Raw genomic sequence first — 17,143 nt, 5'->3', positions numbered from 1 at the left:
CATTCTAAATGAAATACTGAAAAAGCTTCTCTAAATTAAAAAAAAAGGTGAGAAGAATTAGAATGGAGGAAACCACAATTGGAAAGCAATCACTTAAATAAGCCAGTATACAGATCCAAACATGAAGATGTTAAAAAAAAAGACATCAGAATCATACAGTGTGTGGAAGGAAAGTAAGAAAATATAGATTCTTTTTTTATTTTAATGATGTGTTTGAGCCTATATGACTCTCATGCTAAAGCAAGCAGAAATATGAAGGGGTTTTACGTACTTAAAAAACAGGGCAATCACAAATAAAAACCAAACATTATATTGACAAAAACTGAAAACTACTCAAGCATAAAACAAATGGAAACCATCCAACCAAAAAAATAAAAGAAAGAGAACCAAAGGACCAATTGGAAAACAAGATTTAAAATGGCAACAAATACATATATATCAATAATCACCTTAAATGTCAATGAATGCTCCAATCAAAAGAGACAGAGTGGCAAAAACCTTACATCTGCTGCCTACAAGAAACTCACTTTACAGCAAAGGACACATATAGAGTAAAGTGAGGGGAGGGGAAAGATATTTCTTGCCAGTGGACAAGACAGGAAAGCAGGAATTGCAATCTTCATATCAGACAAAATAGACTTTAAAATGAAGGCCATTAGGAAAGACAAAGAAGGACACTATTTAATGGTTAAAGGATCCATTCAAGAAGAGGATAGTACAATCGTCAATATATATGCTCCTAATATAGGAACACCCAGATACCTCCAACAAATACTAACAGACGTAAAAGGAGAAATTGATGGGAATACAATCATAGTAGGAGATTTTAACACCCCACTCACATCAATGGACAGGTCCTCTAGACAGAAAATCAGTAAGGCAACAGAGATCCTAAATGGCACAACAGAAAAGTTAGACTTCATTGACATTTTCAGGATATTACATCCCCCAAAATCAGAATATACATTCTTCTCAAGTGCACATGGACCATTCTCAAGAATTGATCACACACTGGGGCACAAAGCTAACCTCAACAAATTTAAAAAGATAGAAATTATTTCAAGTATCTTCTCTGACCACAATGGCATGAAACTAGAAATCAACCACAGGAAAAGAAATGAGAAAAAACTGACTTGGAGACTAAACATCATGCTACTAAAAAACCAATGGGTCAATGAGGAAATCAAGAAAGAAATTAAAAAATACCTTGAGACAAATGATAATGAAGACATAACCATTCAAAATGTATGGAATGCTGCAAAAGCAGTGCTCAGAGGGAAATTCATGGCATACAGGTCTTCCTCAAAAAAAAAAAAAAAAAAAAAAAAACTCACATCTTAACCCAACTTAAGTTAACTTAACCCACTGCATAAATTAATTAGAAAAAGAAGAACAAGCAAATCCTAAAATCAGTAGAAGGAAGGAAATCATTATGATCAGAGAGGAAATGAATAAAACAGAAATTCAAAATCAATAGAAAAAATCAGTCAAACCAAGAACTGATTCTTTGAAAAGGTAAACAAAATTGACAAACCTCTGGCTAGACTCACCAAGAAGAGGAGAGAAAAAAACCAAATAAACAAAATACAAAATGAAAAAGAAGTCACAATGAATACTATGGAAATTAAAAAAATTCATGAGAGAATACTATGAGCAATTGTATGCTAACAAATTTGATAACCTAGAAGAAATGACTAACTTTCTAGAGATTTACAGCCCAACAAAACTAAATCAAAAAGAAACAGATCAACTGAACAAACTTATCACTAGAAATGAAATTGAATATGTCATAAAAACACTCCCTACAAATAAAAGTCCAGGACCAGATGGTTCCCAGGCAAATTCTACCAAACATTCAAAGAGAAACTTACACCCATGCTCCTTAAACTGTTTGAAAAGGTTGAAGAAGAAGGAACACTCCCAAAGACATTCTGTGATGCCACCTTCACCCTAATTCCAAAACCAGACAAAGATACCACCAAAAAAGCAAACTATAGACCAATATCTTTGATGAATATAGATGCAAAAATTCTCAACAAAATTTTATCCACCCGAATCCAACAACATATAAAAAAGACCATACAACATGACCAGATGAGTTCATCCCTGGTGCACAAGGATGGTTCAACACACACAAATCAATCAATATCATACACCACATTAACAAAAACAAAGTCAGAGACTATATGATCATCTCAATAGATGAAAAAAAAGCATTTGACAAAATACAACACCCATTAATGATAAAAATTCTTATCAAAGTGCGTATAAAGGGAACATTCCTGAACATAATCAAAGCCATTTATGACAAACCCACAGCTAATATAATACTCAATGGAGAAAAGCTGAAAGCCTTCCCACTAAAATCTGGAACAAGACAAGGATGCCTACTCTCACCACTCTTATTCAACATAGTATTGGTAGTCCTAGGCACAGTAATCAGACAAACAAAAGAAATAAAAGGCATCATAACAGGAAGAGAAGTGGTAAAACTGTCACTGCATGCAGAAGTCAGTTTCATTTCTGTGTAGTAACAATGAAATATTAGAAAAGGAATACAAAAATACAATACCTTTTAAAATTGCACCCCCAGAAATCAAATACCTGGGAATACACCTGACCAAGGAGGTGAAAGACTTATATGCCAAGAACTATGAAACATAAATCAAGGAAATTAAAGAAGATGTAAAGAAATAGAAAGATATTCCATGCTTGTGGGTTGAAGAAAAATAACGTAAAAATGGCCATACTCCCCAAATCAATCTACAGATTCAGTGCAATCCCTATCAAATTATCCATGACATTTTTCACAGAACTGGAACAAATAATCCAAAAATTTATATGGAACCACAAAAGACCCAGAATTGCTAAAGCAATCCTGAGGAACAAAAACCAAGCAGGAGGCATAACTCTCCCATACATCAGGCAATATTACAAAGCCACAGTTATCAAGACAGTGTGGTACTGGTACCACAACAGACAGACAGACCAATGGAACAGAAGAGAGAACCCAGAAATAAACCCAGACAGCTATGGTCAATTAATCTTTGACAAAGGAGGCAAGAACATAAAATGGGAAAAAGACAGTCTTTTCAGCAAATATTACTGGGAAACCCAGACAGCTGCATGTAAATCAGTGAACCTGGAACACATCCTCACACTATGCACAAAAATAAACTCAAAATGGCTTAAAGGCTTAAATATAAAACAAGATACCATCAAACTCCTGGAAGAGAACATAGGGAAAAAATTCTCTGTGTGTCTGGGTCACCATGCTGTACAGTAGGAATAAACATTGGGGAAATAACAATAAAAAATTAAAAAAAACCATTCTCTGACATCAACCTTACAAATGATTTTTCCAGTCCACCTCCCAAAGCAACAGAAGTAAAAACAAAAATAATCCAGTGGGACCTAATCAAACTGACAAGCTTTTGCATAGCAAAGGAAACCAAAAAGAAAACAAAAAGACAACTTACAGAATGGGAGAAAATAGTGTCAAATGATGCAAATGACAAGGGCTCAACCTCTGAAATATACAAACAACTTACACAATTCGACAGCAAAAAAGTGAACAACCCAATGGAAAAATGGGCAAAAGATCTGAATAGACATTTCTCCAAGGAAGATATATAGATGGAAAATAAGTATATTAAAAAATTCTCAACATCCCTGATTACTAGAGAATTAAAAATCAAAACTACCATGAGATACCACCTCACACCAGTCAGAATGGCCATGATTAATAAGTCCACAAAAACAAATGCTGGACGCAGTGTGAAGAAAAGGGAACCTTCCTGCCCTGTTGGTGGGAATGTATGCTTGTACAGCCACTATGGAGAACATTTTGGAGGTACCTTAGAAAACTAAATATGGGACTACCATATGACCCAGTAATCCCACTCTTGGGCATTATATCTGGACAAAACTTGCCTTGAAAAAGACATATGCACCTGCATGTTCATTTCAGCACTATTCACAAGAGCCAGGACATGGAAACCACCCAGATGTCCATCAACAGATGAATGGATCAAGAAGATGTGGTATATATACACAATGGAATACTACTCAGCCATAAAAAGAACAAAATAATGCCATTTGCAGCAACATGGATGGAATTAGAGACTCTCATACTGAGTGAAATAAGTCAGAAAGAGGAAGACAGGTACCATATGATGTCACTTATATCTGGAACCTAATATATGGCACAAATGAACCTTTCCACAGGAAAGAAAATCATGGACTTGGAGAATAGACTTGTGGTTTCCAAGGGGTAGGGGGAGGGAGTGGGATGGATGGGGTGCTTGGGGTTAATAGATGCAGACTCTTGCATATGGAATGGATTGGCAATGAGATCCTGCTGTGTAGCATTGGGAGCTGTGTCTGGTCACTTATAATGGAGTATAATAATGTCAGAAAAAAGTATATATACATGTATGTGTAACTGGGTCACCATGCTGTGCAGTAGAAAATTGACGGAACACTATAAACTAGATATAAGGGAAAAAATAAAAATCATTATATAAAAAATTAAAAATAAAATGCATATGGTAAGCTTTATATCAACCATTAAAAGAATAAACATCTACTGAAAAAAAAGAATTCTCATTATAGAATTATAAACTGAGTACAACATTGTGTCTCAAAGGATGCAGTGTTGGGAATATGACAGAGAATGGAAACACAGACTCAGCAATATCTGTTCTCAGTGGGCTTATTTACCTTGAAATCATACGAGAGAGAATAATTTCCTGTGCTTCCCATCAATTTTCCCAGAACTCCCGGGTATGGAATAGATCCTCATTTGAGTGATCTGATTGTTTTGGACCTTACATAAGGTTGTGTTCTTCCTTGAAAGTGAAGAGGACCTTCTGTGCAAATTCCCAAATAGAAATTATGGCCTCTTCTTTTGTATACTTTTTTAGCATGTTAAAGACTGAGGACCATGCTGATGGCTATTGCTTCCTTCATTGTCAGAAACTTTGACCTACTCAAGACTGTAGGGCAGGAGGATCCTTCAGATTTAGTGGCAGTGAAGCATCCAGGAAAAAGAAGGTGAATGTTGAATCATTTTGCCTTAATTTCCTTTCAAACCCAAACTCAAGGTTTCTGGGGAACACCATCTATTCATTTCTCTTTTTAGCAATCATCCTTAATGGAGAGTGGGGAGAAGGGAGAATATGATGTGCAGAGATACTGGGAATCTGCCAGCATTCTTTCTGGAGTAAGAAAAATAACATGAGTAAGGATAAAGGAGAAAGTGAGGAATCATTAGGAATAATCATGTCTTGCTTTGTGGTTGCCTCGCCATTAGAAAAATCATTATATAAAACGTAATAGTGCCATTAGACTATTATGAGCTTATAATTGAGCAGATCCATCTGTCCCTCTGGAGGCAAAGAGGGAAGGTCCTTGTTAATGTCACTTTTGACTCTCATTCCTGTGCAGATCACAACTATGCAGTGAATGACCATGGGAAATGACTCCTCTGTGACTGAATTTATCCTTGTGGGATTGACAGACCAACCTGAACTCCAACTGCCCCTGTTTTTCCTGTTTTTGGTGAACTACGTGGTTACCGTGGTGGGCAGTTTGTGCTTAATGAATTTAATTTGTCTGAATTCACACCTTCACACCCCTATGTACTTTTTCCTCTTCAATCTGTCCTTTATTGATCTCTGTTATTCATTTGTTTTTACCCCCACAATGCTATTGAGCTTTATTTTAGAGAGGAACATCATCTCTTTTACAGGATGCATGACTCAGTTATTTTTCTTCTGCTTTTTTGTCAATGCTGAGTGCTATGTATTGACAGCCATGGCCTACGATCGCTATGTGGCCGTCTGTAAGCCGTTGCTATACCCAATTGCTATGTCCCCTCAGGTGTGTTCTTTGCTGATGTCTGGTTCATATGTGCTGGGGCTTGCTGGTGCCGTGGTCCACACAGGGTGTATGATGGGGCTTATGTTTTGTGATTCCAACATCATCAACCATTATATGTGTGACATCTTCCCCCTCCTTCAGCTGTCCTGCAGTAGCACCTATGTCAGTGAGCTTGTGGTTTCCGTTATTGTGGGCACAGTTATCATAGTGTCTAGCCTTATTATCTTTACTTCTTATGCCTTGATTCTTTTCAATATCCTTCACATCCAGTCAGCTCAAGGTTGGTCCAAAGCCTTTAGCACGTGTAGCTCTCACATAATAACAGTTGGTCTGTTTTATGGATTTGGGCTGCTCGCTTATGTCAAGCCATCTTCTGCTGGTTCTGTGGGGAAGGGAAAATTTTTCTCAGTGTTTTACACCAATGTGGTGCCCATGCTGAACCCTCTTATTTATAGCCTAAGGAACAAGGATGTCAGAATTGCTCTGCAGAAAACCCTGAAGAGAATTACAACCTGAGCTGAACCACTCATTCTTCTTTTTTTGTGTGTTGTTTTCTTCTCATCATACTTTATCCTGTTCCTCCTATCCTTTTTTTTTTTAATTCTCTTTTTAAAGTCTTCTTGGCAGGATTTCTGCTCTAAAGTCTTTTTTTTTCTCTTTCCACATGATGTAACCCTATAGGCCTATTTTTAGACTGAAGGATCATTTTCAGCCCTAAATAACCCATACTGATTGGAGATAATGGGCCAATAACCTTTTCCATGTAAGGTTAACACTACCTACTACATTTCTTGTGTGTCTTTCCTATCCAAGGTAAGCCATGGAGTGGTATGCTGTCTGCCCAGTTATTACCTTTCTTGGTTTCATTACATAGAGCCCTCTCCTGTTTCCATTTTATAAAACATAGAAAGAATGTCAAAAATTATGGACATGTAAAAATTTCTAGAATTTTTCAGGGCTCTTTTATTAATGGCTCTTGTTCTAGATTTTCAGTATGTATATGTATAGTAATTGAATACTTTATTGAACCAAGTTTCTTTTATTGTTGAGGATGCTTGAGAATTTAACAGCTGTTTTTTTTTTTTGTCTACCTTTCTCAATCCCTACCAATGACTAATAGTCTATGTTTATTGTATTGATAACTTATATTTTGTCCTAAATAGCATTGAAATTGTTATCAACCTGTCTGTGTATCTGTGGATTATGATTGTGACTAAAAATTGCACAAAGATATTTTTGGCTACAGAATAGATCATCATATGTATTATGAGGATTCTTTGTCTAACTGCATGACAGGGGTTTCTCTTTGCAAAGGAAGATGTTTCCTGGTATATCTGCAAATATATGGCAGAAACCTCATCCTGTTAGTATTTACTTTTTCATCATGTTAATTTGACTACTCCCTTTTGCCTCTCAGAAGAGAAATTAAATCTGTAGTCCATAGTGTGTGGCACATTTTTACAAGTCTTATTAAATATAAGTCTCCTTATCTGCTTTTTTAGATGGGGAAATAATTATGTGACTTGCTCAAGATTGCACAGCTAATGATGAAAGCCCAATTTTTGAATGCACTGTTCATTCCATGAAGAAACAGAAGGAAAAAAAATTGTGAAGGGATAGAGAGAGCTTCTGGAGAGTCATTTCTGAATGAACTTGAAAGAGGGGGTTTTCATGGGAATAATATCCTCAGTCAGGTTGGGTGTAGCAGAGAGTCATTCTACAAGGCACTGGTGCCCAACTAAAAAAATGTACCTATTCCTGGAGAAGTTTAATTAAGTGGGTAAACAGGGTGAAGCACAAAGAAATATATATCACAATCTGTTTATAATATTCAACATTTCTGAAGAGAGTGAGAATGAAAAGTTATGAGGACAAGCTTCCCTGGTGAAACATGTCACCATTTTCATAGTAGCTTGTATTCTTTTATGATCATATTAGATATTATATTATCATTTAGAAGTTAGAAAAAAAGAGTTCTATATAATACAAACAATAGAAAATAAGAATAAAATTCTTCTTGTTTCATGTGTTACACAGAAGATAAACTCTCTGTCCATTTTAACCTAGGAAGGGGCTGCTGGGAAGGTAAGATAAAAAGAAGTTTGTTGGGAGAGCAGCCCCATGGCTTTGGTGAGAAGTAAGAATGACAATAAAAATGGCACTCACCCTCTATTTTAAAAGCACAGCCAGAGAGGCAGTCTGCTAATCTTGTTGCTGGCTGGCGATAGCTGCTACATTTAGTGGGAGGCTGTGCCCATTGTAGACAGGAGGGCGGTGGGCTTGCTGGAGGAGTTTGTGTTTCAGGAGCTTGTGGAACACGGTGGTCCCTGGTAGGTGCTGAGGTCTGTGGTGGTGGAAGTCCAGGCATACGATCCTGATATTCACTGCTCCAGGCAGAGGTCCGACTTCTGTCTCCCCATTGCAGATATTTCTGTCTATGCCAACCAGATGTATACTCTTAATACCTCCTAAGCTGTTGTGATTGCCTCAGGAATGGACAAACCTTCAGCAAATTAGTGCCTCTTTATCATTTCAAATTCTTTAAAATAACAAAGTAAAATTTGTTCTAAATGTTTAACATTAAAATTGGTCAGTGAAAGAGAAATGCTATTATGTTACTTGAATGATTTAAATGATAAATTTTTGGATAATTTTCAAAGTGATTTAGAACTACATTATTTACTTTTATATTCACTATTTCTTGTTGTGATGAGATAATAACCAAAAATTCTTATGGTTATAATCATTAAGAGTTCTTGCTGGTAATCCATAAAATCTGGCTTTACAAAGTTATTCCAGAAGCAAACACACATTTTCATTTAGGTTTATAAAGATACTTCTTTGGAAATATTATCTAGTAAAATAAAAATTTCACAATTCTGTTTCCATTGTAGGGTCATTTTGACTTTTAAATAATTTACATAATGTAATAATTTATATTAATTTGATATATATATAAATACTTATTTTTCTTATTTTACCCTCAAACACAACATATGTATTAAAATGTTCACGGAACACTAATTTATAGTTTAATAAATGAAAATGGTCAATATAATCCCACTTAGGTCATAAAATATTGCCATAAAAGTCTATTTGCTATATATAGGTGTATTTTTATCCCCAAGTGGATGTCTAAGTCTAAAAATCTAGCACAAAGATATGAGATAGGTTTTAAAATAGTTTAATAAAATTAAGGCAAGTGGACTGTGTGCATTTGCTACATAGTTCAACTTTTACAGAATGTTGTCAGAGTTGGAGAAATATTTTTATAAACAAACATATTTACTGTTAAAATTAGATTTAATATATTTTTGCTTTGTGAGTTTTTTGCTAGTTTTCTTTAATTAAGTACTTGGTAGCTTAACATATTTGGAGAGAAAACACTTAGATAAGATTAGATAGCTGCATAGGACTTTTTAAAATTACTTAATGGATTTTATTACATTTATACGTGTACAACAATCATCACAACCAAACTACAGCACCTCCATCCCAAACCCTCAGTGCTACCCCCACCCCCAACCTGTCCCACCTAGAAACCACAAGTTTCCGGAAGTCCATGAATCAGTATCTGTTCTGCAAAGAAGTTCATTCTGTCCTTTTTTCAGATTCCACATGTAAGTGATAGCGTTTACTTAACATAATTTCTAGGTCTATCTGTGTTGATAAAATGCTGTTATTTCATTCATTTTAATGTCTGAGTAATATTCCATTGTGTATATGCACCACATCTTCTTTATCCACTCCTCTGTCGATGGACATTTAGGTTACTTCCATGTCTTGTCTATTGCAAACAGTGCTGCAATGAACATTGGAGAACATGTGTATTTTCCAGTCATGGTTTTCTCTGGATAGATGCCCAGGAGTGGGACTGCTGGATCCAATGGTAGTTCTATTTTTAGTTTTCTGAGGAATCTCCATACTGTTTTCCACAATGGTTGCACCAATTTACACTCCCACCAACAGTGTCATAGGGTTTCTTTTTCTCCACACCCTCTCCAACACTTATTGTTTGTAGACTTTTGGATGATGGCCATTCTGGCTGGTGTAAGGTGGTACCTCATCATGGTTTTGACTTGCAGTTCTCTAATAATGAGAGATGTTGAACATCTTTTCATGTGTTCTTTGGCCATCTGTATGTCTTCTTAGGAGAACGGTCTGTTTAGATCTTCTGCCCATTTTTTGATGGGGTTGTTTATTTCTTTGGTATGGAGCTGCAGAAGGTGTTTATAAATTTTGGAGATTAATCCCTTGTCAATCAATTCACTTGCAAAGATTTTCTCCCATTCTGTGGGTTGTCTTTTTGTTTTGTTGAGGGTTGGTTTCCTTTGCTGTGCAGAAACTTTTAAGCTTAATTAAGTCCCATTTGTTTATTTTTGTTTTTGTTGTCAGTACTCTAAGAGGTGGATCTGAGAAGATGTTGCTGTCGTTTATGTCAGAGAGTGTTTGGCCTGTGTTTTCCTTGAAGAGTTTTATAGTATCTGGTGTTATATCTAGATTTTTAATCCATTTTGAGTTTATTTTTGTGTATGGTGTTAGGAAGTGTTCTAATTTCATTCAGTCCAGTTTTCCCCACACCACTTATTGAAGGGGTTGTCTTTTCTTCATTGAATATTCTTGCCTCTTTTGTCATATATTAGTTGGATGTAGGTGCATAGGTTTAATTCTGGACTTTTTATCCTCTTCCACTGATGTATATTTCTGTCTTTGTGCCAGTACCATGCAGTTTTGATGACTGTTGCTTTGTAGTATGGTCTGAAGTTAAGGAGCCTCATACCTCCAGCTCTGTTTTTATTTTTTGGGAGTCTTTGGCTATTCTGGGTCTTTTGTGCTTCCAGGGAAACTTTAAAATATTGTGTTCGAGTTCTGTGAAAATTGTCCTTGGTAATTTGATAGGGATTGCATTGAATCTGTAGATTGCCTTGGGCAGTATAGTCATTTTAATAATATTGACTCTTCCAGTCCAAGAGCATGGTATGTCTTTCCATCTATTTGTGTCATCTTTGATTTCTTTCATCAGTGGCTTATAGTTTTCAGAGTACAGGCCTTTTGTCCCTTTAGGTACGTTTACTCCTAGGTATTTTATTCTTTTGGATGTGATGGTAAACGGGATTGCTTCCCTGTTTTCTCTTTCTGATCTTTCATTGTTAGTATATAGAAATGCAGTTGATTTCTGTGTATTAATTTTGTATCCTGCGACTTTGCCAAATTAATGAATGAGCTCTAACAGTTTTCTGGTAGAGTCTTTAGGATTCTGTATGTATAGTATCATGTCATCTGCAAATAGTGATAGTTTTACTTCTTCCTTTCCAATGTGGATTCATTTTATCTCTTACTTCTCTGATTGCTGTGGCTAGGACTTCCAAAACTATGTTGAATAGTAGTGATGAGCACAACAAAAACAAATACAAAACAGTTAATAAAATGGCAATAAGAACATATATATAAATAATTGCCTTAAATGTAACTGGATTAAATGCCCCAAGTAAATACATACACTGGCTGAATGGATACAAAATCAAGACACATATATATGCTGTCTTCAATAGATCCACTTCACTTTTAGGGACACATACAAATTGAAAGTGAGAGGATGTATGAAAATATTCCATGCAATTGGAAATCAAAAGAAATGTGGAGTAGCAATATCAGACAAAATAGACCTTAAAATATTCCATGCAATTGGAAATCAAAAGAAATGTGGAGTAGCAATATCAGACAAAATAGACCTTAAAATAAAATATTATAAAAGACAAAGAAGGGCATTACATAATGATCAAAGGATTGGTCAAGAAGAGGATATAACAATTTTAAATGTGTATACACCCAAAGTAGGATCACCTCAATATATAAGGTAATTCCTAACAACCTTAAAAGGAGAAATTGACAATAACACAATAATAACAGGGGACTTTAACACCCCATTTACAGCAGTGAACAGATCATCCAAACAGAAAATCAATAAGAAAACAGGCCCTGAATGAAGCATTAGACCAGATGGACCTAATATATATTTTTAGGTCATTCCATTCAAAAGCAGCAGAATACACATTCTTCTCAGGTGCACACAGAACATTCTCTAAGATTTTTTTTGTCTTTTCTAGTGCCGCACCCATGGCATATGGAGGTTCCCAGGCTAAGGGTCTAGTCTAATTGGAGCTGCAGCCACTGGCCTATGCCAGAGCAACAGCAATGCAGGATCCAGCCCGCGTCTGTTACCTCACCATAGCTCACAGCGACTTCAGATCCCCAACCCATGAGCGAGGCCATTGATCAAACCTAGTTGGATTTATTAACCACTGAGCCACGATGGACACTCCCACATTCTCTAAGATTGACCACATCCTGGGCTACAAATCAAGCCTTAATAACTTCAAGAAAATTGAAATTATATCAATTATCTTTTCCAAACACAGCACTACAGCACTGGAAATCAAGAAAAACACAAAAACAACAAACACTTGGAGACTAAACAATATACTACTAAATGAGCAGTGGATCACTGAAGAAATCAAAGAGGATATTTAAAAATACCTAGAAGCAAATGACAACAAAGATACAACACTCCAAAACCTATGGGATGTAGCAAAAGCAGTTCTAAGAGGGAAGTTTATAGCAATACAAGCCCACCTCAGGAAACAAGAAGAAGCTCAAATAAACAACCTAACTTTACATCCAAAGCAGCTAGAGAGAGAACAGACAAGACCTAAAGTTAGCAGAAGAAAAGAAATCATTAAGATCAGAACAGAAATCAATGAAATAGAAATGAAGAAAACCATAGAAAAGATCAATGAAATGAAAAGCTGGTTCTTTGAAAAGACCAACAAAATTGATTAACCCTTAGCCAGACTTGATCAAGAAAATGAGTGAGGACTCAAATCAATAAAATTATCAATGAAAAAGGAGAAGTTACCATGGACATCACAGAAATACAAAGGCTCATGAGAGACTAACTACTACATGCAACTATACGCCAATAAACGGACAACCTAGAAGAAATGGACAACTTCTTAGAAAAGTATGATCTTCTAAGACTAAACCAAGATGAGATGGAGAAAATGAACAGAGCAATCACAAGTACTGAAATTGAAACTGTGATTAAAAAACTTCCAACAGGAGTTGCCATCGTGGCCCAGCAGAAATGAATCCGACTAGGAACCAGGAGGTTGTGCGTTCAATCCCTGGCCTTGCCCATTGGGTTGTGGATCCAACATTGCCATGAGCTGTGGTGTAGGTCGCAGATGTGGCTCAGATATGGCATTGCTGCGGCTGTGGCATAGGCTGGCAGCTATAGCTCCGATTAGGCCCTTAGGCTGGGAACCTCCATATGCTGTGGGTGTGGCCCTAAGAAAACAAAAGACAAAAAAAAAAAAATTAAGACTTCCAACAAACAAGTGCAGGACCAGATTGCTTCACAGGTGAATTCTATCAAACATTTAGAGACGAGCTAACATCTATCCTTCTGAAACTATTCCAAAAAATAGCAAAGGAAGGAACACTCCCAAACTCGTTCTATGAGTGCACCATCATCCTGATACCAAAACCAGACAAAGATACTACAAAAAGAAAAAAGAAAATTACAGGCTAATTTCACTGATGAACATAGATGCAAAAATCCTTAACAAAATACTATCAAACCGCATCCAACAATACATTAAAAGAATTGTACATCATGATCAAGTGGGATTTATCCCAGGAATGCAGGGATTCTTCAGTAGCTGCAAATCAATCAGTGTAATACACCATATTAACAAACTGAAGAATAAAAACCATACGATCCTCTCAGTAGATGCAGAAAAACCTTTCACAAAATTGAACACCCATTTTTGATAAAAGCCCTTCAGAAGGTGGGCATAGAAGAGACCTATGTCAACATACTAAAGGCCATTTATGACAAACCCACAGCTAACATCATTCTCATTTTGAAAAGCCAAAAGAATTCCAGCTGAGATCAGGAACAAGGCAAAAATGTTTGCTCTCACCACTACTGTACATATATTTTAAAATAGTTTTTATGAAATGTATAAGTTATTTTATAATAGTTGAGTAGTTATAATATATGTCAGTTGAGTTGATTTAAAGCTTAAGAGCGTAAGTTTACTTAAAATTAACAAATATATTCTCCTAGATTGAATCAAATCGAACAAGGATATTTTCCTGTTACAAATATCTTTCACAAGCTTTTAGATTATGGCAGTGTTCGTACCCTACACCCAGTAGACATTCCTCTCCTTCTTAATGCTGAAACTTCATTTCATGATGATGACTGTACATGGGAGATTGTCATTTTGTCAGTAGTCCATGAAGCTTGTTTGGAAACGACCATATTCTTGACTGAAGAGGCCTAAAGGGAAGTCATCTCTTAGTATTTGGAGAATATTCACTTCATGATATAAAGAGAGGGAGAGATATGAGTGGAGTGTTTCGCCTTATTCTGTTGCTTTCTTCTTTGGAGATGGTTGTCTTTGTTTTTGTCCTTGAAAGTGTTAGTTGGTTACCTAACCTAGGACACTGTACCTTTAGATTTATTATTATTTGAGGAGAATAAATGACAATTTTAAATGTTTTTTAACTGAGTATTTTGTGACTTGAAGCAAGAAAGTCTCCAACTGATAATGTGAGTTAAAAGTTACATTCCTGAGATATTAAATAAAAATATACTATTTTAACATATGAATATTTAAGGAGGGTGGTCTTGCAACTTTTCAGTAAACACTGAAGAGAAAAACTGTAACTTATTATGGTAGAAAGGAAAGTATGTACAGAGATAATTTAAATTTTAAATTTATTCTTTTGATATACTTGGTTTCTTTTTGTTCTTTATATTCTTGTGTTCTCCTAAACATAAACATTCTTCAGCATTCTCTTTTTTACATTTGTTGGGTAGGATAAGAATTTATATAATACTCAATGTGCTCAATACACTTAAATCAATCAGAATAGCACTTTCACAATTTTTATGAAGTTTAACACTCATTTGATCTATTTTTAAATTTTATCTAAAACTTAATCATAGTTTTGATACTTATACTTTTATTATAGTGTTTCAGTTGTCCTGTAGGTAGTTGAGGTTCACTGAAAGTTCTTAAACTTGGAAGAGACAGATCTGTGCTTTCAGAGCTTATTGTAGCAGCAGTGTATATGGCTAACTAACAAGGATTATATGTGAAAAAGCTAACCTAATAGTTAGAGTTACTCCAGTTCACTTAAAACCTAAAAAGTACTTAAGTTTGTTTTATGCCTAAGGGAAATGGATGTGTCAGTGTGGCTGTAGACCCTAATGCTTAGTATGTGAGAAATGTGAAAAGCATTCTGTTTCTAGAGAACAGTGTAATTTGCAAAATTATTTATGGAGTGCCTGCTAGGTACTCTGCACTATACATAGCACCACAAGAAAAGTAGTAAACAAGACAGAAAGAAATTTGTTATAATCAAACTTATAGTTTATAAATTTATAGGGGATCATAGGAATTAAAGGGGAAAATATCTAATGAGCTTAGTAATTGTGGATTACTAGAAGTTTTGAGAACATATATGATGGCAGGTGATGCTGACTGTTTAACATGTGCCAGGTAGTGTTCTAATCATTTAAAATATTTTTCATTGAATTATCAAAAAGACCCAATGAAATATAAATTATTATTCCTATCACTATTTTAGAAATTGTGAATCAGAGGCACAGAGAGTTTAAGTACCATGTCCATGTTAGTAAGCATGTGTTTAGGATTCAACCCCATACCCTCTAACTCTAGAGCCCCCACTCTTCTACAATGAAAAGGAATTGATGGCCTCTGTTAAGGAAATATTACATTTAAGAACCTAGCCTGATTCTCAGGTAGAAATTTCCAATAGGTGTTTAAACAAAAACTTTAGAAAGCAGAAAACCATTATTATGTTTTTACATAATCTAGGAGAGGCAACAGGTGAATTGAGTTACTACAGTCTTTGAAAATTTTCAGGTGAAGATATAAAGAAACGAAAAGGCAGACTCTAGAAAATTTTCTAGATATTGGAAGACAGAAAAAGTTTTAAGATTTAAGATTTCTTTAGGAGTTGAAGTTGTTAGGAAGATGGGAGTTTATTTTTGCTTCTGCCTTAAGGGGTATACAGTTCCCAGAGGGATGTGTAAACTAGTTCCTTAGTTCCCTGAGGAACTAAACACCCTATGGTCCACAGTGTCAATACAATCCCTTATTTCTCTTTTACATGTAGACTCTATTCCCTGGGGAAGAGACTGAGCAAGCATCTACCCTATTTATAATCATGTGTGCTGTATCATTAAACTCACATTCAATCTTCTGGGTCTTATCAAGTGGCAAACTTGATAACAATGGTATTTTTCCTTGCTGCTTCAGAAGTCATAATCTGAAATTAATATTTGTAGTTTTGCAAGATTCCCAGGGCGTATCTGAAATGAGTCCTATGTTGAATCCTTTTAGAATCAAAGAAACAAAGTCTCTGAACCTGGAGCTGCCCTTGTAGGACCACAGGGTAAATATCAAGGATAAGAGGCCTCTAAGGTTTCTGGCTTAATGATAGTGAATTCATTTGATATTCTGATTTCTGTTGATATTAAGGTTCTTCTTGTTTTGAGATGCAAATACAGGGGTATGAGATAGTCCACTTTCTTTCCTATTTTGTGCAGTCCTGAGATTCAAATAGATTGTCAGGAGAATGTATTCAAGGGGAATCAGAAAGTGTTCAAAGATTAGGAGGCGGAGAAAATGTGGTATGTTGGTCAGTAGGTTCCCCCTCTGTGGGCAGACTCTCAGCCTCCTGCATGGGGCAGTAACTTAACCTCTCCACGCCTTTGGTTCCTTAGTTTTTGGTTAGAGACAGCCTTCTTGGTTCTCAACCCACCAGGTCTTATCTACCTTAGAGTCCAGCACCAGGTAGCTGGGGTCTCTGCCTACAGTTTTCCTGGTGGGTGGAAGGCTTAAGTGAGTGAAGAAATGATGAAATGAGAGAAAGCCTTTCTGTACTTGTCCATCCTTTTGTCTTCCCTTTCCTTTATCCAGCAATTATGTTTGCATCGGTCTTCTTTGCTATATTTAGCATATTAATATTCTAGTAGGGGAAAGTCCACATCACTCAATGTCATGAAAATGATAAGGCAGATTCTGTGGGTCCAGGTTTGACTCCTCTCAGACAGTCCTAGAGTATATACTCTCTTGCAGAATGAGATATTTTGGGAAGATCTGAGTTGATCTTTAATGTAACCCTATTTTTCATGGTCCACATTTTCTCTTAGAGAAGG

The 17,143-nt window shown here is 35.9% G+C and overlaps 1 protein-coding gene across 1 annotated transcript; it reads left to right on the top strand.

Annotated features, from left to right (window-relative positions):
• Window positions 1-5,442: 5,442 nt before the first annotated feature.
• On the top strand, window positions 5,443-6,399 carry LOC125111489 (olfactory receptor 143-like). The gene is given in 1 exon segment (XM_047753444.1): window positions 5,443-6,399. A coding segment is annotated over 1 exon segment (942 nt). The 5' UTR covers window positions 5,443-5,457.
• Window positions 6,400-17,143: the final 10,744 nt, after the last annotated feature.

The sequence above is a fragment of the Phacochoerus africanus genome, chromosome 11, assembly GCF_016906955.1.
Source record: "Phacochoerus africanus isolate WHEZ1 chromosome 11, ROS_Pafr_v1, whole genome shotgun sequence".
NCBI lineage: Eukaryota > Metazoa > Chordata > Mammalia > Artiodactyla > Suidae > Phacochoerus > Phacochoerus africanus.
This window is presented reverse-complemented; position numbering and strand designations above follow the sequence as displayed.